The sequence below is a fragment of the Schistocerca serialis genome, chromosome 2 (assembly GCF_023864345.2).
Source record: "Schistocerca serialis cubense isolate TAMUIC-IGC-003099 chromosome 2, iqSchSeri2.2, whole genome shotgun sequence".
Lineage (NCBI taxonomy): Eukaryota > Metazoa > Arthropoda > Insecta > Orthoptera > Acrididae > Schistocerca > Schistocerca serialis.
In genome coordinates this window covers 755,639,982-755,664,392 of record NC_064639.1, presented here as the reverse complement: position 1 = coordinate 755,664,392, position 24,411 = coordinate 755,639,982, and the positions used below count along the sequence as shown (strand labels likewise).

At 41.0% G+C, this 24,411-nt stretch overlaps 1 protein-coding gene across 1 annotated transcript in view; it reads left to right on the top strand.

Annotated features, from left to right (window-relative positions):
• Positions 1-21,334, top strand: part of LOC126456387 (uncharacterized) — a 53,669-nt gene extending 32,335 nt beyond the window's left edge. The window contains exon 3 of the mRNA XM_050092140.1: positions 20,208-21,334. Within this exon, the coding sequence (XP_049948097.1) occupies positions 20,208-21,020 (813 nt within the window). The 3' untranslated portion in view covers positions 21,021-21,334. The remainder of the gene's footprint in view (positions 1-20,207) is intronic.
• Positions 21,335-24,411: the final 3,077 nt, after the last annotated feature.

Here is a 24,411-nt window from a genome sequence, read left to right as displayed (position 1 = left end):
AAAATTCAGCCATCCTGATCACTGGCTCCCATATTACTGTGGAACCTGAATGGGTTTAGGACGCCTGTGGCCGAATTACAACTCCTTGTATGAGAGCGCCCCTTGTGCTTATGTCTCCAAGAGACACATTTTTGGGCCACTGATGCTCCTTCTTTACGGGGCTATACCGTGTATCGAAAAGGTGATCTGATGGGGGAAAGGGCAAAGGGTGGTGTTGTGGTTTTTGTCCGTGACATGCACCACTCATCTGAGCTCCCTCTCGTTATGGACTTGCAAGCAGTTGCAGTTGACCTTCTTGTGCGGCGGAGGCTCACAATCTGTTCCGTTTACTTACCGCCTCAGGATGCAATAGACTCAGAGGCTCTCACAGACCTTATTAGCCAACTCCCCCACCCATTTCTCCTTCTGGGGGACGTCAATGCTCATAATGTCTTATGGGGCTCTACGACTACTTGCCCCAGGGGTCGCGTTCTGGAAAGCCTCATGGCATCCGAAGAACTGTGCATCCTCAACTCTGGTGCTCCCACTCATTTCTGTACTGCTTCTGGGTCGTTGTCAGCTATTGACCTTTCCTTTTGCTCTCCAGCACTTGCGGATTCTGCTCTGTGGGAGGTTTCCGCTGACCTCCATTCTAGTGACCACTTCCTCCTTTGGATTCGCCTCCTGGATGAGGCTGTGGAATTACCAGTGCCGCCCAGGTGGCACCTCTGCAGAGCTGACTGGACACTTTTCAGCCAATTAGCTGTTTTGGAACACCGTGCCAGCGTCCTCGAATGGGTCGGCCATGTTACAGCCGTGATCTCCCATGCTGCTGAATTGTCGATCCCACGGTCCTCAAGTCATCCCAAGAGGCGTCCTATCCCTTGGTGGACCACTGAGTGCCGCTCAGCCATCCGAGCCCGCCGTGCAGCTCTGCGCCGCTTCAAGTGCCGTCCCTCAGCTGACAATCTCGCGGCCTTTCGGGTGGCAAGGGCCAAGGCGCGGCGAGTGACTAAAGAGAGCAAACGACGGCCATGGCAATCGTTCTTGAACTCCATCTCCCGCTCCACTAGTTCTACGAAAGTATGGGAGGCCATCAGGAGGATTTCCGGGAAACGCAGCCAACTACCTGTCACGGCATTGCTGCATCAGGGTTGTCTACTCATGGTGCCGAGAGACATTGCCCAGACACTGGCCATGCATTTTGCGGAATCTACTGCCACTATTAACTGTGATCCAGATTTCTGCCGTTACCGCACTGCCATCGGGAGGGATCACTTGGACTTCCAGTCGCCAAATTCTGAACCCTACAACTGCCCCTTCACAATGTGGGAACTGGATTCAGCGCTGTCTGTGGCTCATGATGCTGGATCAGGAGATGATCAAATCCTGTACAGCATGCTGCAGCACTTGTTGCTGCCATCCAAGGAAGTTCTCCTGAATTGTTTTAATATGATATTGTGATTCGGAACATTCCCTGACTCGTGGAGGGAGGCGATTTTGATTCCCCTCCTCAAACCGGGAAAGGACCGAATGCATCCCATTAGTTATCGGAGTATTGCTTTGACGAGCTGTGTCGGGAAGACATTGGAACGCATGGTCAACCGCCGCCTGGTTTGGCTGCTCGAGACCAGGCAGCTCCTTAGCCACTCTCAATGTGGCTTTCGGAGATGTCGTTCAACTATAGACAACTTGACCCTGCTTGAGGCGGCCATCCAGTAGGCCTTCCTATGTAACCAGCATTGTCTAGGTGTATTCTTTGACATTAATAAGGCGTATGACACTACTTGGCGCCGCCTTATCCTCAATCAACTCCATCAGTGGGGGTTTCGTGGTCATCTCCTCATCTTCATTTGGTCCTTTCTTTCCCGCCGGCTCTTTCGATATCGGGTTGGTAATGTGCTATCTGATTTGTACGTGCAGGAGAATGGTGTTCCTCAGGGAAGCGTTTTAAGTGTCAGCCTCTTTGCCATCGCCATTAACAGTATCACGTCCGCTAGCTGGAGTCCGGCCCAGTGCTCCTTGTTTGTGGATGATTTTGCTGTTTTCTGTTCTTCCTCCAGTCTTGTCACTGCTAGTTGGCAGCTGCAGCTTACGATAAAGCGATTAGAGGCATGGACTGCGAAGACGGGTTTTACCTTTTCTGCAGACAAATGTGTGTGTGTCCATTTTAATTGTTCTCGGCGTGCTTTTACCTCCCCTGAATTGCGTCTGAGAGACACCATTCTTCCTTTTAGAGACACTGTGAGGTTCCTGGGCCTCACTTTTGATTCCAAGTTGTCGTGGTTGCCGCACCTTAAAGACCTCAAGGTGCGGGCCCTGAAGGGACTGAATATTTTGAAATGTCTGAGCCATCGGTCCTGGGGAGCAGATCGGGCGCGTCTGCTGCAGTTTTGTAGGGCTTTCGTCCGGTCACGTCTGGACTATGGATGCACCGTGTTTGGGTCAGCGAGGCCTTCGTATGTGAAGATTCTTGACGCAGTACACCATGAGGGTATCAGGCTGGCCACTGGGGCCTTCCGTACCAGTCCCATCCCCAGCCTGTGTGCTGAGGCAGGGGAACTGCCGCTCGCCAACTGGCAGAAACTCCTCATGGTGCGACGGGTGTGTCAATTCCTTGCCTGTCCTACCTCCCCTGCGTACCCTACTGTTGCCCGACCGCCTATGGAACGTCTCTTTCCCAGTCGTCCCAGGGCAACGAGACCATTTGGGATTCATGCCAAGCATTTGCTTGAGTCCCTTGGTGTGGAGTGTGTGGTACCCCAACTCCAGGGTTTTACCCGTCTGCCTCCCTGGTTGCTCCAGAGGCCCAGCGTCCTTTTAGACTTGTCAGAGTACCGGAGGAGCTGCACTCCTGCGTTTGTTTTTACCTCCTTATTTTACGATATTTTAAACCAGCATCCCGACCATGCACCAGTATTTACGGATGGCTCTAAACAGGGGGACTCTGTTGGTTGTGCTGTTGTTTTCCCTGATCGAGTCATCAAGTTACGGCTTCCCACGGCGTTTACCATCTTTGATGCCGAATTGTTTGCGATCGTGCGGGCGTTGGAGCAGATGAGATGTGTTCCCAGTCTTAAGTTTCTCATCTGTTCTGACTCCCTGAGTGCCCTTCAGACCATGCAACATTTGTACCCAGCGGATACGGTCGTCCAGAACATCCGTGATGCCCTATTCCACCTGCAATGGCAGGGGAAGGAGGTTTCTTTCTGCTGGGTGCCGGGGCACATGGGTATTAGGGGAAACGAACTGGCGGATGTGGCTGCCAAAGATGTGTTCCCTCCCTCACGTTGTTGAATGTGCTGTCCCCCTCCTGTTTCTATGCGTTTGGACGCTGATGACCGCGCTGTTTAGCACCCGAAAACCTCAAACCACACACACACATCACACACACACACACACACACACACACACACACACACTACACACACAATTGCCTGAGAAGCTTTCAAAAAGTCCCATCCGAGAATGACGTCATGACTACTCTCTTGTAAGATGATGAATTCTAAGGACTGTGTATGCTCACTTATACCCACACGAATGGTACATTTTCCTGTAGGTTTTACATATTTTCCATTAGCACCTTCAGCAGAGATGTTTTGTTGTTAACGAATACGGTTTTCTGCAACTGGTGATGGTACTTCTCCAAAGTGACTGATTATGATGCTCCAGAGTCCACAAGAGCTTGGGCTTGTCAGCCATCCATTACCATATTGACATAGTTTCCTATCATTTTTGTAGTGATCAACGGCGGAGGATTTTTTTTCTTCAGCGGCCTCACCTCCAAGGAAGGTCGCACCCTTTGGTTTTCCAGGTTGCGGCAGCTAGGTGATGGGCTGGAGCTTCTGAACGGCACTGGAGACCTTGAATCAGGCAGTAGTAGCTGACCGTGATAGATGCAGCAACAGATACGTAAACTGCTTTTGTGACATTTACGAGTTCCTAACCAGGAGCGAATTTTATATCATCTGTGTGCTTTAATAGTTTAGTTTCTAGGGTTTCTGCGTGTAAATTTGAAATCTAAGCCACAGTTCTTGTGTTTTCGTTTGCGTCAGAAAGTAAACCGATTTTGTGATACATTACAAGTTCCTTATCAGGGGCAAATTATTTAGTTTCACCTGAGTGCTTTGGTAGTTAGGTTCTTGAATATCTGCGCATTACGAGACACAGTTCGTGCGCTTTCGTCAGGGTCTACATTAGAGTTGCACAGCACGTGCCGATAGTCCGTTTATCTGCATAGTTTAGTTTTCTACGGTCTCTGGTATGGACAGGGACTGCGGTTGTTATGTGCGGATGCGAGCCGAGTTGGTGACACTTTGCTCTCAGCTTCAGGCTGTGATGGCTTCGGTTACACAGCTTGAGGCTGCAGTGGATGGGCACCACTGTTGTGGGCCGGCTGTGGGGATCCAACAGACGTTCAGCACGTCACGAGTCCTCTGATCGGTCCTCACCGGTGGCCAACCCAGTTACTGCTCGCACTGAGGCTGACCCCTCACCTGTGGTCGAGTGAGAGGTCGCCCCGGGGCGAAGAAGGTGGTGGAAGACTTCCCAGGTGGCCGCACGTAAAGTCTCCCCAGATCGTCTGACAAACAGGTTCCAGGTGCTGTCTGCAGCTGACACTGTTGCTGAGCCGGGTGCTGTCGCCTGTCCTGTTTCAGAGGAAACCACTCAGCCTGCAAGATACGGGCAATCACAGAGGGTGGGTCCATTGGTAGTTGGGAGCTCCAACGTTAGGCGCGTTATGGGGCCCCTTAGGGACTTGGTTGACAAGGAGAGTAAGAAAACCAATGTGCACTCCATGTGCATACTGGGTGGAGTCATTCCAGACGTGGAAAGGGTCCTCCCGGATGCCATGAAGAGCACAGGGTGCAGCCAACTGCAGGTGGTTGCTCACGTCGGTACCAGTGATGTGTGTCGCTTTGGATCATTAGTGATTCTCTCTGGTTTTGAGCAGCTAACAGAAGTGGTAAAGGCTGCCAGTCTTGCTTGCAAGATGAAAGCAGATCTGACCATTTGCATCATAGTCGACAGGACCGATTGCGGACCTCTGGTACAGAGCCAAGTGGAGGGTCTGACTCAGAGGCTCAGACGGTTCTGCGACTGTAGGCTGCAGATTCCTCGACTTGCACCAAAGGGTGGTTGGGTTTCAGGTTCTGGTGGATAGGTCAGGTGTCCACAATATGCAGGAGGCGGCTGCATGGGTAGCAGGGGATGTGTGGCGTGGACTGGGCGGTTTTTTAGGTTAGAGGGTCTTGGGAAAACACAAGATGGGCTTCGGTGACAGAGGGTGCAGGCTGAACACAGGAAGAACATAGATTCAGGAACCATTGGTATAACAGTTGTAAATTGTCGTAGCTGTGTTAGGAAAGTACCAGAGTCTAAGCACTAATAGAAAGCACTGATGCTCAAATTGTTATAGGCACTGAAAGCTGGCTAAAGCCGGATATAAGCTCAGCTGAAATTTTTGCGAAGAACCTAACGGTGTTCCGAAAAGATAGGCTAAACATGGTTGGCGGTGGTGTGTTTGTTGCTTTTAGAAGTAGTTTAACTTGTCGCGAAATTGAAGTAGGTTGTTCGTGTGAGTTAGTACGAGCAGAGGTCATTGTTGGCAACTGGAATAAAATAATAATTGGATCCCTTTACCGACCTCCCAGTTCAGGTTCAAAGAAAACTTGAGTTTGATTTCACACATTTACCCGACTCATACGATAATAGTTAGTGGTGACTTCAATTTACCCTCGATATGTTGGCGAAAATACATGTTTAATTCTGGAGGTATGCATAAAATATCACCTGAAATTGTGCTAAATGCATACTCTGAAAATTATTTCGAGCAGTTAGTTCGTGAACCCATGTGAATAGTAAACGGTTGTGAAAACACACTTGACCTCTTAGCAACAAGTAATCCTGAGTTAATAACCAGCATTAAAACTGATATAGGGATTAGTGAACACAGGGTTGTCATAGCGAGATTGAATATTGTAATCCTCAAATCCTCGACAAATAAGCAAAAAATATACCTATTCAAAAAAGCAGATAAAAATTCACTTGATGCCTTCCTGAGAGACAATCTCCACTCATTCCAAATCAATAATATAAGTGTAGACCAGATGTAGCTTAAATGGAAAGAAATAGTATCGGCAGCAATTGAGAGGTTTTTACCAAATAAACTGACAAATGGTGGAGCTGATCCTCCTTGGTACAAAAAACAGGTTAGAACACTGTTGCAGAAACAACGAAACAAACGTGCCAAATTTAAACAGACGCAAAATCCCCAAGATCGGCGGTGCTTTACAGAAGCTCATAACTTAGCACGGAGTTCAATGCGAGACGCCTATAACAGTTTCCACAACGAAACTTTGTCTCGAAACCTGGCAGAAAATCCAAAGAGATTCTAGACGTATGTGAAGTATGTTAGCAGCAAGAAACAAACAATGCCTTCCCTGCACGATAACAATGGAGATTTTATCGAGACAGTGCTGCCAAAGCAGATGTACTAAACACAGCCTTCCGAAATGCCTTCACAAAAGAAGAAAAAGTAAATTCCAGAATTCGAATCGAGAACAGCTGCCAACACGAGTAACGTAGAAGTAAATATCCTCGGAGTAGTGAAGCAACTCAAGTCACTTAATAAAAGCTAGTCTTCTGGTCCCGCCTGTATACCAATTAGGTTCCTTTCGGAGTATGCTGATGCATTAGCTCCATACTTAACAACCATATACAACCGTTCGCTCGACGAAAGATCCGTACCCAAAGACTGGAAAGTTGCACAGGTCACACCACTATTCAAGAAAGGTTGTAGGAGTAATCAACTAAATTACAGGCCCATATCGTTAACGTCGATATGCAGCAGGATTTTAGTACAAATATTGGTTCTAACATTATGAATTACCTCGAAGGAAACGGTCTATTGACACACAGTCAACATGGGTTTAGAAAACATCGTTCCTGTGAAACACAACTAGCCCTTTATTCACATGAAGTGCTGAGTGCTATTGACAAGGGATTTCAGATCGATTCCGTATTCCTGGATTTCTGGAAGGCTTTTGACACGGTACCACACAAGTGGCTCGTAGTAAAATTCCATGCTGCTCGTAGTAAAATTCCGTGCTTATGGAATATTGTCTCAGTTATGTGACTGGATTTGTGATTTCCTATCAGAGAGGTCACAGTTCGTAGTAATTCACAGAAAGTAATCGAGTAAAACAGAAGTTCAGGCGTTCCCCAAGGTAGTGTTATAGGCTCTTTGCTGTTCCTTAACTATATAAACAATTTGGGAGACAGTCTGAGCAGCCGTCTTCAGTTGTTTGCAGATGTCGCTGTCGTTTATCGACTAATAAAGTCATCAGATCAAAACAAACTGCAAAACGATTTAGAAAAATATCTGAATGGTGCGAAAAGTGGCAGTTGACCCTAAATAACGAGAAGTGTGAGGTCATCCACATGAGTAGTAAAAGGAACTCATTAAACTTCGGTTACACGATAAATCAGTCTAATCTAAAAGCCATAAATTCAACTAAATACCTAGGTATTACAATTATGAAGAACTTAAATTGGAAAGAAAACATAGAATATGTTGTGGGGAAGGCTAACCAAAGACCGGCAGGAAACTTAGAAAATGTAACAGACCTACTAAGGAGACTGCCTACACTACGCTTGTCCGTCCTCTTTTTAGAATACTGCTGCGCGGTGTGGGATCCTTACCAGGTAGGACTGACGGAGTACATCGAAAAAGTTCAAAGAAACGCAGCACTTTTTGTATTATTGCGAAATATGGGAGAGAGCGTCACAGAAATGATACAAGATTTGGTCTGGAAATCATTAAAAGAAAGGCGTTTTTCGTTGCAACCGAATCTTATCACGAAATTCCAATCACCAACTTTCTCCTCCGAATGCGAAAATATTTTGTTGACACCGACCTGCATAGGGTGGAACAATCACCATGATAAAATAAGGGAAATCAGAGCTTGTACAGAAGGATATAGGTGTTCATTCTTTCCGCGTGGTATATGAGATTGGAATAGTAGAGAATTGTGAAGGTGGTTCAGTGAACCCTCTGCCAGGCACTTTTGATTTGCAGAGTATCCATGTAGATGTAGATGTAGATCGGCATGTTGGGGAGTGTCCTCTCCAGTGGCTAGCTGGCGGCGATGGTGACCTACGTTGTCCTGCACCCACATCTTCTTGTTCATCTTCGTTGTCCCGGAGTTCGTGTCGGCTAAGATCGGTCTGATGTCTTGTGACGCGGGCATCATCAAATATCCGCCGCCTTTCTCGACAATAGCGCACCTCATCTCCCAGTCGTCTGCAGTGGAAACATACTGGTTGGTTATCCTGGGTCCTCCAGACATCAGTCTTCCTTGGTGCACAAACAGGTTCCTCATGCGGCATTGTAGGAACGTAACTCCACCTGGGTCTCGATTTTTTCGCCGTTTTAAAGGGAAATGAAGGATGAGAGATTGGTTTTAATGTCTGTTCCACTTACTCCCTTATGACCTCTTGAAGCGTCTTGGTTTTTTGCTCGCCGTGCAATCCAAGTGCCTTCTGGACTTCTTCTCTCAATATCTGACGAAGAACACTTGTGAAATCAATTGCTTCCTCCATCACATACATTGATACGACATTTGGAAGCCGTTCAAACTTCTTGCGTGTAATTATTTTTTGAGGCATTGTCTCGATATACTGGCACCATTTTATGATGTTTTCTGCTGTCGAAGCCTCCTTAATGAGTAGGGCTTGGTACATGTCCTCAGCAACACCCTTCATGAGATGTGCAATCTTATTTTCCTCCTTAATTCTAGGATCCATTATTTTACACAACTCCAAGACGTCTTGAATGTAGGATGCTGTAGTTTCTCCTTGACACTGTGCCCTGCACTTTAATTTATCTTTGCCTTGCTCTTCTGTCGTTGTGTGTCGCTGAAATACTTGTGCAGTTCCACCTAGAATACTTCCCAGATTGTGAGCTTCTCTTCGTTGCTCTCATACCATTGCTTGGCAGTGCCCTCCAAGTAGTAAAATACGTTAGCCAAACACATGGTGTCATCCCATTTGTTAAATTTTGCTATACCCTCATATACCTTCAGGCACTTGTTTGGATCTTGGCGATCATCACCAAGGAACCCGGAAGGATGTCTCATGTGGTGGCACACAGTTGCTGTCATCATAACTTCCTCCTCCTCTTCTTCTTCTTCTGTCTCCGGTAGATTGCGATCTGTTGAATATGGCTCGAACTCAGGTTTCTCGCCAAGTAAACGGCAGCTCTGTCATGGCCTGATGGGAGCCACTGTGTCGTCAATAATGTGCGCTATGACAAGTTCCAATACCCAGTGCCTCCACAAGAATAATGTTACGTAGAAGAAGGTATAATTAGATGAATGACGAACACTAGCTTCACTTAACGAAGGTTTATTCAGCACTTGCACATGCAAGAGTGCGGAGCGAACTGCCTCCGGCCAGAACACATACAGTATATATACAGCTGGAGACCATTCCAGTACAGTGATTCTTGATATCTGTGGATACTTCTAGAATGTACTGAAACCAAATATAGAAATTAAAATTGTGCAGTCTAGGTGATTTTTGAACTCACGACCCTCCATGAAACGGTTTAGTATCATGTCCTTTAGCCCACCTGGTTAGCCGAGCGGTCTAATGCACAGCTTTCTGGAGCGCGCCTGGTCCCCGGCACGAATCCGTCCGGCGGACTTGTGTCGAGGTCCGGTGAGCCAGTCAGTCTGTGTATGGTTCTTAGGCGGTTTTCCATCTGCCTCTGTGAATGCAGGCTGGTTCCTCTTATTCTGCCTCAGCTACACTATGTTGGCGATTGCTGCGCATACAAGTTCTCCACGTACGCGTACACTGCCATTACTCTACCACACAAACGTAGGGGTTACAGTCATGTGGTGTGAGACGTTCCCTGGGGGGTCCACCAGGGGCTGAACCGCACAATAACCCTGGGTTCGGTGTCGGGTGGCAGAGGGCTGATGTGGACTGCGGTAGTCATCGTAGGGTTGTGGACCACTGCGGCTGCGGCAGGGACGGAGCCTCTCCGTCGTTTCTAGGTTCTTGGTTAACATACGACATGACCTTTACACCACGGTGCTACTCAGTTTCTTCTGCGACAATATTATGAGAAGGAAAGTTGCTACTCACCGTGGTGTGAGAAAATAAAACTCATTATCATCTTACAGACAGACAAACAAGGGTATAATGTAAGTTTAAGACTTAAGCTGTTTTTGTTCTGTTCTAAACATGAATCTAAATATTAAACCTAGAAATCTGTCAGACAGCAGCACCATAGTACAGCCGTGAAGTGCTCTTCTGATAAAAATGAAAAGAAAGACAAATAAAGATGAGTAATTAATCAAATATGCCAAGTGGAAGTCTTCAGTGTATATTGCTTCGTCAAAGTGTCCTTAGAGAGCATTGCTGACTGATGAGATGTTAGTAACTTTACAGATATACAGGTTGTGTTGTGACACCTCATTTCTGTAGAAAGACAGTGTCAACTATTGCTGCTTTAAAATCTTTGGAAAAATTGGGAAAAGAGGGTGGCTTTGAAATTTCTGCTTTACAACTAACCTCAATAATAACAATCATATTTGCCTGTATAGAAGTGCAAACTCAAACATAAAAATATTTTTTAACAAACTTGAAGGTAGCCTTGATGGTATCAGGGACTTGAACAAAACAGTTATAATATGTTTAGATTTTAACATTGACTGCAACTTAGCATAACTATGCAAACAGAAACAGTGAAGGTAGGAAGAACCTTCAGCCATCAGAACATTGAGCACCTTAGGAATTTATTAAGGAAGAAAACATGGATTGGTGTGTACAGATGTGAAAGCACAGATGAAAAGTTCATCATATACATGCATGTTTCAAAAGATAGAAATGATCTTATGGTCATATTTGGAACATGCAACTCGCTTCCGTATTGTAAATTCCCCCACCAAAGTAACAAGTGTGTTCCTCACCACTAATGATATGGTATTGATAAACAAGGAAAGTCATGAATACACAGCTAGAAATATCAACACAGCTTTCAGTGACCACTAAGAATGACTTCTTGAAATATCTTCAGTACTGACTATGGAAACAGAAACAATGAAAATAGGAAGAACTTTCAGGCATCAAAACACAGCACGCCTTAGGAATGCATTGAGGAAAGCAACGTGGATTTGTGTGTACAGATGTGAAAGCACAGATGAAAAGTTCAACATATCTGTGTTTGTCTTCTCAAATTCTTTTAATATAGTAAGTGTGACATACAGTGAGGAAATAATAAATAGAGTGGAAACTTCAAAATTGTTAGATGTACATATTGAGCCACAGATAGAAAATGTATTTAATAATCATTTCTTAAATATATTAGAAAGCCTAGGCATAAACAGCTCAAGAGAAAAATCACAGTAGTATTTTGATAAAGTAACTCTCATGGAATTCAATCATATGAATGTATCACTAATGTCTCCTTTCAAAATTAAGAAAATTATGCATTCTCTCAAAAATGAAAGCTCATGTGGTTTTGACAGTGTACTAAATATTTGTTCCCATATAATATGCCTCATCATATCTGAAATATTTAATGCGTCAACAACACACAGCATTTTCCAGAGAGACTGAAATAAGCTGTTATTAAACCCCTCTTTGAGATATGTGATAAGAGAGATGTCATTAACTACTGATCTGTTTCACTGCTGACATCATTTTCCAAAGTTTTTGAGAAGGTGATGTATTCTAGAGTAGTATCTCACCTTAGCGACAATAATATCCCCAGAAAGTCACAGTTTGGGTTATGGAAGGATTGCTGTACTGAGAATGGCTTTTAATGTTCACTCACCATATTTTACAAGCTTTGAATAATAAAATAGCACCGATGGATATTTTCTGTGGTCTATGTAAGGAATTTGACTGCATAAATCGCAGTATTTCCTAAATAAATTTCAGTTTTATGGGATTGATGGTATAGCCAACCAGTGGTTAAAGTCATATCTAACCATGTGTAACCAAAAGAGTACAGAAAGTTGTAATTCGCAATTTAACCAGTATAGTTCAGGGACATAATTCTGAGTGATTTTCTGTCTAATATACAAAAATCAGAATGAGTTTGTTTTGCAGGTAATACTAGCTTGTAATAGACCAAAAGAGAACAGAAAGTTGTGATTCGTAATTTAACTGGTATAGTTCAGGGACGTAATTCTAATTGGAGAGAAATCGTGTATGGGGGTTTCACAAGGTTTAATCCTAGGTATACTGTTGTTCCTCATACATGTGAGTGATTTTCTGTTTAATGTACAAAAATCAAAATGAGTTCTTTTTGCAGGTAATGCTAGCCTGTAATAGATCCAAGCATACATGCAGAAACAGAAGAAATGGCAAACATAGTTCTTAAAAGTATCATTGACTGTTTTTCTGAAAATGTTCTCATCTTCGACTTTAAAAAGACTGAACACATTCGGTTCTGGACATGTAGGATCATTAAACCAATGATAAATGTAACACATGGTGAGGAAACTATAAATGGGGTGGAAACTTCAAAATTCCTGGGTGTTAATGTCTCAGAAAATTTAAACTGGAGAAAGCACATTTTGGAACCACTGTAAACAAATTATTTTGGCCACATTTGGACGTAGAATCATTGCAGATCTTTGGGAGACATAAATCAGTAATTTGAGAAATTTTGCGTATATTCATTCAGTAATGTCATATGTAATACTGTTCTGGGGCAACTCATTCTGAAGAAAGCAAGTCTTCCTTGCTCAGAAATGCACTGCGAGAATAATATGTGGTACTTAGCCACAATCATCTTGTTGATATCTATTTAAGGAGTTGGGCATTCTGACTACTGCACAGTATATTTATTCCCTTGTAAAGCTTGTTGCAAATACTCCACTACAGTTCAAAAGAAATAATGATGTACACAGCTACAAGACCAGAAGAAAAAATGACAATTCATTACTCCACATCAAGGTTGTCTTTAGCACAAAAAGTGGGGCAATGGTCCAACAAAAATTTTTGATCATTCACTAAAATTTGATAACGAAGTGAGAAAGTTTCTCCTTGACAGCTCCTTCTATTCCACAGAAGAATTTCTATTTACATCTTTATCTACATCAATTCTCTGTGTTGGCAGAGGGTATCCTATACCACTACTTGTCATTTCCTCTCCTGTTCCACTTGCAAATAGAGCAAGGAAAAAACAAATGTCTGTACACCTCCGTGTGAATCCAAATTTCTCATATCTTATCTTTGTGTCTTTATGCGCATTGTGTGTTGGCGGTAGTAGAATCATTTTGGCAGTCAGCTTCAAATGCCAGTTCTCTACATTTTCTCAATAGTGTTTCTCGAAAAGTATGTCGCCTTTCGTCCAGGAATTCCCATTTTATTTCCAGAAGCTTCTCCTTAACACTTGAAATATGTGAAAGGTGGTGGATAGGCATTACTAACTCACATCTGTATTCCTTCTTTTCTTCTGTAAGAGGAGAGGGGTGATCTTAGAAATGTTCAGAGTGTAACCATATTTACAAATGAATATGTGATGTAGATGTAAAATGACTCATTCCGCTTCATTACAGTTTATTGTGCAAAATGATACATTGAACATCAAACTTGCTAAGTAACTAAGATACATCTTTTCCAGTTAAAAACAAAGGATCAAATCTTACTGGTTTGATAGATAAAACTGCTGGTTGACAACAGGTGTAGCAAATCATGTGCTGAAATCTTCTATAGGATCTAATGAATTTAGTGTGTATTTCAAAAAATATAAACTGATACTTTAAAAAGTGATAAATGAAGCCAAAGTGATGGCAAATGACTGCTATATGAATAATTCCAATAACAAAGTGAAAACTGTATGGAATATAGTGAAACAGCAAAGTGGTAATAGTTCTCCCCAAAATTCCAGTATAAATTGAACCATAGCAGAAAAGAAATTCTGATCCTGAAGAAATAGCAAATGTGTTCAAGACTTATTTTAACAATATAAATGAGCAGCTGGCCACTGAAATCAAATTTTGCACTAAAAACTGCCTTGTATCATCCTTCTTCACTCTTTCTCTTTCCAGAAACCCAGAGAAAAGTCTTGGCAGTTAACATAACTTTAAAAATGAACCACTCTTCTGGAATAGAAGCATCCCAGACAGTCTTATTATAAAATGTGGAGATCTCAATGCTGAACCATTAGCTCACGTTTGTAACAGTTCCTTTCAAATTGGAATTTTCCTGTCATGCTTAAAAAGTACCAAGCACAAACCACTACTCAAAAAAGGTAAAAAGGACCAAATGGGTGCCTACAGGTCCATTGTCTTTACAAAGTTCATAGAAAAACTTTTTCAAAGAAGGGTGGCAGGGTCCCTAGAAGAGCACAAAACTTTATTTATAGCGCAACAAGATTTCAGGAAGGGCTGATCGACTAATACAGCAATTTTTGAACATATAATGAAGTATTTCAAAAGCTGGATCATGATGAAAATGTCGTATTGGAATATGCTTAGATGGAATATGCTTAGATCTCTCTAAGGCTTTTACGTCATAGGTCACACTAAACTATTGCCATAGCTTGACAACATGGGGATCAGAAACATCCAACAACTGGATATAATCATACCGAATCAGACAAAAGCAAGTAGTTCAAGTGCAACACCAAAGTTTCAACAAATTATCTCAACATTATTCAAAGTATGAAGCCATTATATATGGAGTGCCACAAGTCTCAGTGCTGGAACTTCTTCTGTTTCTGTCATACGTGAATGACCTGAACAAATTCTGTAGAAACACCATTCAGTTTTCTGATGATAATATTGGGAAAGAAAGGGAAATGCTTGTAAGTCGACAATGGAGACAATGAGCAGGTTCAGTCGCATCAGTTTTTAATAAATGCATGTGAGACAGTGGCACTGAATTTCATAATGTGAAAAAGGTGAGCAAAATGTTTGGATTCAGATATCTGGTAAGGAGCTGCAGAGAGTAGCAACATAAAGTTCTTAGATTTATGGCACCAGAATTACCTGAAATGGGGGACACACACTGAAAAACTGTATAAGAAATTAAACACTGCATACTGTTTTAGTGAGTATATTAGAAGGATGCTGCAGCAAAGATTGTCTTAAAATACAACTGTAATATGGAATTACTTTCTGGGGTAACTCTTCTCTCACGCAAAAGTTCTTTAGGCTACAAAAAGGATTATAAGAATAATGGAAAGTGTGAAATGGAACAGAACCTCTAGACCACTATTTAAAAAACTGGAAGTCCTCCCACTTCCACGTATTTGTGTGTACGAGTTAGTTGTTTTTGTGAAAAAATATGCAATGGGAAATACTCTTCCGAAAAAGTGAAAATGTACATTCCTATAACACAAGGAAAGAGGAAACTTTCACACAGAGCCAGTGAGCACCAGCCTAAATAAAAAAGGAACCTTCCATCATGGGAAAATTATTTTTAATAAACTTCCCCCAGAAATTAAATCAGTAAATGACCTGACAAAAGTTCAAGTCAGATGCTAATGCATATTTGACTCACCACTGCTTCTATAGCCTGCACGAGCTCCTTTAGGAAGTACACAAAATATTTGTATCCGTACTTTAGTGGTGTATTGTATAAATGTTACTAGCCCATAAGTACCTTAATTATCAGTCATGTAGATGTTACTGTAATACAAATATTGATCGTTCTGTACAGTATATACTCTTTCTGCTTTTATAACGTATTCTCTTTCCACTTGTACAATATATGCTCTTTGCGTTATAACTTGATCCGCATTTAATGTAAAAGTAGTGTAATTAATGGAAAATTAAATCATAAAATATTACATTTTGTTTTGCACTGACTATAGCAGAATGTACCAATTGAGTACTACATGTTTATTTGGACGAGTAAAGATCCAGTCTAATATAATCTATATGTACTGTGGAGTAGGAATTGTGCCTTTCACTTTTCATTATTTTGGATGTAGTTAATAAATGTTACATACAGAATTCAATAATTTTGTATACATCTGCTCATGGAGAAAATAATGACTGGTGAATTTTGGTAACATATTTACGTGATTCCTGATGGTTTCAAATGCACTTAGTTTCTGCATGTGTATTTGTGTGGTTACTCTCTGATCTAAGTGAAATGATTTGATGTTTCCTCATTCTTCATTGCTGTCATCATCATCATCCCTTTCATACTCACAATACCATATAGACCTCTGTTCTGTTGCAGTAGAAAGTAACATTTTTTTTGAAACACTGAAGAGTGTCACAAACCTTTTATGCAGAATTATATTCATCACTTTATAATTCACATTATACTTAAAAAGGTAGTTCTGTTTGTCTACTGAAGAATAAAAATGAAATCTGAACGTTAAAAATCATTTCATTTTTTTAAATTATTGAAATATTATCACTTTTTGGTCTTATCTATTGAAGCCAGCATATTACTCTTAGATTTTGGTGCACAAATGTTGCACACATAACCAGAACCTTGCTCATGCAAAGGAATATGTCTTTTTATTTATAGGTTACATAAACTATCACTTCCTCCCATTATTATTTATTGTGTTTACCTCCATTTTGTATTCACATAATTGTCAACATAATTCCTTCTAACAATTGCTTATTGTAACTTTCGTTTATGTGATTAATAATGGGATTACATTTGTGGCTCCAAAGTAATATTGAAATTCAGAAAGTGTGACACATAACAAGTCAACTTTAAATTTGTTATAACTCCATCTAGCACTGGGAGTCTTAGCAACTCAAAATTAGTAGCTTAGTGTAAACAACTGTGGATGGTACCCAGGATATACCACTTACTAGAGATTTCAGCACTTGTTAACAGATAATGAGCTGTCTAAACATCATATGTTTTTGTATATGGTTATGGTAGCATCCTCTAACATTAGGCTCCTTAGTTTACTGAACCAAGGTTGCCTGTATCGCAAGATCACTATCACATGATGGGAAGACCATTAGACTTTGTTTTTGGATGTGTTTTTCCTACGTGGAGTGTTTCCCTCTATATATATATATATATATGTGTGTGTGTGTGTGTGTGTGTAATATAATAGAGGTAAGCATTCCACGTGGGAGGAATGTGTCTGGAAACAGGAATGATGTGGCTTGCCGGGCGGGGGCGCTGGCGGGTCGATGGACATACAAGCATGCACACGGGATTCGGGCTTTCGCGGCGGACTGTTGCCTCATCGGGGGTGGAGGGGGGGTGGACGGGGGGATGTGGGTTTTGGGGGGGAGGGTGGGGAGTCGTTCCGGTCCCGGGAGCGGGGGGGCTTGCCTTGGGGGGAGGGAGGGACAGGTGTGCGCTCGCGCACGCACGCGTGTCTGTCCACACATGTACAGTCCTGCTTGTGTCTGTACATGTGTGGATGGATATGTGTGTGTGTGCGCGAGTGTATACCCGTCCTTTTTTCCCCCTAAGGTAAGCCTTTCCGCTCCCGGGATTGGAATTACTCCTTACCCTCTCCCTTAAAACCCACATCCTTTCGTCTTTCCCTCTCCTTCCCTCTTTTCTGATGAGGCAACAGTTTGTTGCGAAAGCTTGAATTTTGTGTGTATGTTTGTGTTTGTTTGTGTGTCTGTCGACCTGCCAGCACTTTCATTTGGTAAGTCACATCATCTTTGTTTTTAGATATATTTTTCCTACGTGGAATGTTTCCCTCTATTATAACTATATACAGTTACAATTATAAATGGGCCTTTATTTAATTTAAGCTCACAGGCACATGCTTCTATATGTTTCTCTACACAAAACTTTTTTGTTTCTATACTTTTTGCACAATGATAACTTTTGACATATATGGCAACTCCTCCTTTCTGCGCATTTTCTCTAATTACATGTGCAGAGAGCTTATATCGACTTACATTTACCTTATCCATATCAGTAACAATGTGATGCTCAGACAGGCATAGTATATCTATTTCATTCTCAGCTTCTAAATCTTCTAAACAAACCGGAAGCTCATCTGTTTAATTCTTTAAACTCCCAATATTTTGATGAAATATACTTACATTATTTTTAATTATACTTTTATGAGAACCTTTCCTTATTCTAACATTTGCAGTACTCTCCTGTCTGAGTTTCTCATAGTGCTTAGGCCTAGTTCCTATACCAGTGGCCACATGGTGTTCAGAGAGGCAGATTATGTCAACTGGGTTTGGTGACTTTAATTCATCAATGCAATTACCTAGGAATGAGATACAACTTGGTGGAGATAAAATTTCTGGTGATTGGTGAAAATTTATAATTGACAGCTGTGATTGGTGATCCAATGTGCTAGAATTGTGCTGTTTAATTTCTTTCCTAAACTGAAGATTTGTTTCAATCCTGACCTCTTGTAGAATTTGACATCTTACTGTCTTACCTATCCTAAAAAAGGTGCTGCTCCAACACCTGTAACCACTGGTATTTTACCATTCATGGTAGTGCCTGCCCCCCTTAAATTTCCTGCTATTACCCCTGCCAGTTTACCCTTCCCTTTCCTGTTGAGATGTAGGCCGTGCCTGGTATAGTCCCACCTACTGAGAGAATCAACAGGAACCACACCAATATGAGCCCCCGCACCCGACCCAAGCAGCCGTTCCAAATCCAAATTAACTCTCCCAATAGAAGAGTTCAAATGAGGCCGGTCATGGCGTCTCACGACAGATATAAATTCAACATTGGTGTGTCTCGATGCCGACGCAATCTTTACCAGGTCACACTCTATACTGTACCCAGGATCTCTGTCGATACTGTTCCCTGGCCCTCCCACAATAACCACGGTGTCTTCCCTGGTAAAATCTTTACAGAGTGAACCTAAATCCTCTGTCACCTGATCCAGACTAGCACTTGGTTTGAAAAAAATTGTGACCTGGTATTCTGGTCCTAATTCCTCTTGCAGAAGTTGGCCTACACCTCTGGCATGAGAACTGCCCAACAACAAAACTTTCTTCCTTTTCGATGACTTTCCTACATTCTTTTTCAAGAATGATGTTTCCCTTTTATTCCCAACCATTATGGATTCACTTACAGCATGGTGTCCAGTATTAGTATAATAGCACACTGCCAGTTAATTTTCTCAGTTACTTTTTCCCACTTGGCTTTGTGTTAGATTTGGATTTTTTGGTGTGGGAGCATTTATTAATGTTAAAATTTCTTTCTCCAAAATAGGAAAATATTCTTTTCCTATGTGCATTGTCGAATTTCTTCCTGAAACATTCACATGTCTTTGTTATAGTATCGAAATGCCCATCATTTTTTTTTACATTTGAGCTCTCAGATCAATCTAACACAGAGTAGGAAAACTTAGTTCTTTCAACAGGTTGGTCCTAACTATCTAACAGTAAATTATCAGGATCTTTGTATCATCATCTTATTCTTTAATGCATCTTACATAGTTTGAAACTAACTTCTATTTTATCTGAGCTATTTTCATTGTGAATGTAGATGCCATGTGTCACATTTATGTTGTATGGGCATATTGTTGTAACAATGTCAGACTCATTTTTGTAAGATTATTACACAAGGTAATATTATGGTCTTCAAGACAAATTTCTGTTTGCTGCAAAACAAATATATATTAATGTTCAGCAACACACAAATTTTTATTTTTGACATGTATGTTAATTTAAATATTTTTTTCTGTGCTTGATAAACGTCAGGAAGTCTAGTTATAGCCATATGGAAAACCTTATGCTACAACACACACTACCACCAAAATCAGTTTGAACTGTGCACAGCATTCTCAGTTTGGCATATCAGTCAGTTGTGTGTCTTAAAGGCTTCCTTTACTTGTGTGCCATGCAAAATGTCTCATCAGATGTTCTCTTGACTTTTCATCAAGAGTTGTGGCACCAGCCTGACAAGAGAACCATCTCACTTCAATGTGGATGTAATCATCTCAGTGCTACATACATATATTTATTTGGAGGAGGAGGAGGAGGAGGAGGAGGAGGATGAGGTGGTTTTATTATGCAGCATGCAGCAATATCCGTCGTATACCTCGTAGTTCAGATTTAGAGAGAATTTTTCAAATTTTGTTTGTCTGACACATAGCATCTTAATTTTATTCTTAATTTTGTCTTTGATATTTCAATATTAGTCTGTTAACTGCTTAGATGATTTAATGGACTTTTGTGAGTTGTTTTAAAATTTTAATTTTCTCAAAATGTTCTTGTCGTTATCTGTGACAAGTGCTCAATCAGTTTATATGTGGACAACATTTTGTGTTTCAGATGAAAGAACTAGGTAAACACAGACAGGTAGAGTCTGGAAATATGGTGGAACAGTCATTACAGATCAAAGAAAATGTTTCAGACGATGCCTGTTCTACAGATGACATTTTGAAAAATGCAATTGGCAGCAAATCTGAAAAACATAAAGATTTATTTTCCACGCAGTCCACTGTGCCAAAAACTGAAAATACAGTTGATGCACATAGCAACAAAACATACGCTTCTACATTGAAGAAGCAAGATAATATACTTCCCTGCAGAAGAAAAGATTCTGAAACTTCACACGACAGTAATAATGCAAGTGTTCTAGATTCAGATGTAAGGGGAATAATGGAAATGTCTTTGTATGAAATATTGTGCACATACCAAGTTGCTGGTTCATCAGAGTTTGCATCACTTGTTTTGGAAGATGTGGAGAATATGGTGCAAGAACAACTTTTCAAGAAATTTTTACCAGCTGCAGTCTTTAATGCAATAAAGCACTTTACAGTTGACACAAGTGAAACTTATAAGCATGTAAAGACAAACCAAATACAAGCATTGGCCACCGAGGTAGCAGATAAGTGGAAGAGCAGGCTACAAGTATTATTAGAAAACCATTTTCATTTCTCAGATGATGAATTGGATGGAGAAAAGGATGTAGAACTTGCATCAGATTGCACGTCCAGCAGTGGTGAAATGCGTGTGAGAACTAACGACGCCGTCCAGAACATCCCAGTAATAACAGAAAGTGGTACACAAACAACCTCCACTGGTCAAGTCATATATCTAAACATTTATGCAGATGCTAATGATGAAGTTAATCATAGTTAGCATTTATTATAACACTCTGTAACTGTCAGTGTATGGTCCTGACAGTAATTGTAATTCATGTGAGCGATACATGTGGACTTCATTTAGCACGAAAATATGAGTTTGTGGCAGGAAGAAATTTTTAATCAGTCTATCTTCACTGCAATATTGTATGTAATTTTTTGTATAAAGAGAAAACTGTAAATTTTCATATATGAAGAATTCAGATGCATGTCTCATTTTGTATTTTATTTTTTTATCACTGCACAGTTGTATGTATGTAAATTTTAGTAAAAAAAATTTTCACATTTGAAGAATTCAAATACACCCCTGATTTTCTTTATTTTTTGAACTTTTCAGAATGCAGCTTGTCATGCTCTGATAACATATTTCCATATGAATCATTGCTTCTTGTTTAAGCATTTCAGAATTTATATGTTGTGCCATGAAAAAATCAAATTGAGAAATTAGTTTTACCTAACACACCAAATGGCTTTGCCAGACTGTCTGCAGAAATTTTGGAAATGTACAAGACATGTTACAAAATATATGGTTTTTCTGCTTCACCAGAGATGAAGATGCCAGGGAGATCACCCTTAACCTACAGGAATTGTTCAAATGAACACCAGCTGTGCTCACCACTCACTGAGCTAATCAACTGCAGTAGCTATAAATCATTCAGCATTAATACTTGATAAATTTAGAGAGCTGTGGGCAATCCTTGGGCACACAAAATTATAAGTAACTTGTAGTAATAACAATTTAATTCATGAACACCTGATTACATTTAGCTACTTCCGAATAAGCAACAAGAAACCGAATCGTGTTACAACCACTTATCAACAAACAGAATAAAAAGATGTATCTCAGAATTTCAACAGAAAAGGAGAGGAATATACTAAAAAGAAATTGAGATATGTGAGCCTGCAACCCTCAACTCTCCTCCTCAATTCAAATAACTCTCGACTCACTTTAATAACATTTAAATGATTTGTTAATTTCTCAAATTGTAATAACATAGTTAACAAGTCAGCCAGTTGTTCCTTCGCATTTGTGTAACAAACACCAGCAATTCTCTTGCTCACATAGTCTGACACAAAATTGTATTTATTATCAAAGTGCTTATTCTTTGATACTCAGCAAATGGATATAAGAATTGTCTTCAAGAACCAGTTCTCTGTTGTTGACCTTGTGACCCATGCCAGTGAACAGTTGAATTAATTACATACAATCAGCTGCTGCTGTTGGCCAGGGCTACACATTCAGCTTCATTTGAAGATAACGAAAAACAGCTTTCACGCTTTGTTGTCTAACAAACAGTATTTCCATGCACTTAACAGATGGAATCCTGATGTAGTTTTCCTGTCTTCTCCACTGCCAAAATCTACTTCTATGTAGCAGGGAATCATCTCTGCATCTCCTTTTTCGTATTGCAAACCAAAATCCAGTGTTCCTTTTAATGTATCTTAGCATTCATTTTTAAAGTCCCTTCCAACAGCATTCCATTGGATTGTTTTCATATCTGCTGAAGTAATTTGCTGCAACACTTCAGCTCTGATCTTATTGTAAGCATAGCATACCCCAAACAATGTATCAATTGACAAACTGGTTTAGATTTACCGAAAGAATCTTGATCATTATTCAGCTCTGGTTTGCTCTGCATTTGATATCTTCAGTACAGAAGATGAGACGCAATCATTTCATCCTTTGACCTTTTAAAATCGGTGCCAAGATAGGATTTAAGTTCTTCCACATCTTGAATAAAAAATTGTGTTTCCATAGCTCTTTTAATCTTGTTGTTCTCATCAGAGTAACTTTCAGGAATTTTATCACCTGCATATAATAGAAGTAGAAGATGCTCTCTCTTCTCTTCCAAATGTCCCATATACAAACATCTGTCAATATTTGACTGTCTATGCCCAATACTTTTGACAAAATTATTAAATATTGCATTCCAGGGAGTTTTTTTCTTTGGAAAATACCTTGGATTTTTTTTAATTCCAGAATTTTTTCGTTATTTTAGTTTTCAGTAAAATTAAGTCTAATTTTGACTAGTAAGAATTTTGACTTTAGCCCACCACTGCAGAAAAATAGTGCAGCAATAAAACGTAAACAAGAGAATAACCACCAAAATAAAACTTTTGGTGAAAGGGTTGTACCTTAGGATTGTTTTTATTTTTTTATACTATATATTTTGTATAAGAAATTTGAAAATTTACCCCATCACAGGCAACAATTGTAGGTAATGTTGAACGAACAGCAGATTAGGCTAGCTCCAATAATTACATCATTACTCACCAAGAAAGACTTGTCATACTAGTCCCAGTCACCAATAAAGACTTCTGTTATACTTGTCCCAAGTTACAACCTATGGTTTCACTTTGTGACAATGGTGGTTCTACCTTTCCACATGCTAATATTTTTCAGTTTCTTAGTTTTTTGAAAGAAGAAATCGTATTGATATTAGGCAGCACGTGTTTCTTTATTGGGTCCAAATACAAAACTTACTTTACCTTAAAACGACATGGTTGGAATAAAATATTGAATGAATGAAACCCATGTCACACGACTGGAATTGGTAGTTCCTTCACTATGTTACGGCAACTAACAGTACTGATGCCCTGTCTCGAATGTAGGATGAATTGATTGATGCTCTTTAGTCGCTGGAATTCGCCCTGACAACTGTCAAATGATTGGCAGCTGTTGCGAATCGGTGTGCTGAAAGGGCTCCCAAGAGTCATGTAGCTGTGATACCTGTACCAGAGGTACCTCAGGTACTATCTTTTCCTGTGGATCCTGTCTCCTCTGCAGGAAGTACAGGATCTGACTTTACTTGTCTCATTGACTGCAAGTGACTAGTCAATGGTAGACAGAGGCCTGAGGCCCTGTACAGGGTGGACGGGGATCGGGGAAGACTCAGGGTGTTGTACCGATCCCCGTAACCAACAAGTCTGAGGTGCTTTCTTTCACTGAAACTGAAACAGCCAGTGGGACTCACTTCACCCATTTTGGGGAAACCTGTTTTGTCCAGTAACAGGAGGTGGCAAACACACAATGGTAGGGCTCTATTAATCGTCAGCAGTTCAAATATACAGCAAGTGATTGTACCCTGTAGCAAAATGGCAGCGAGGGCAGGAAGGGACACCAGGTGCACTCTGTATGACTGGGGCCCCTATTCAACAAGTCGAAGAGGCTACTCCAGCAGCCATTGAGGGACATGTAACCAACTGCAGACAGTGGTGCATGTTGGAAGAACTGGTGACTCTCATCTGGACTCCGGAGTCATTCTTGGGTCATTACAGCAACTCGTAGAGAAGGTTGAGAAGACCAGTCTTGCGTATTGAGTTTCAACAAAGTCACAATTTGCAGCATTGTCCCCAGAACTGATCATTAGATTAGATTAGATTAGATT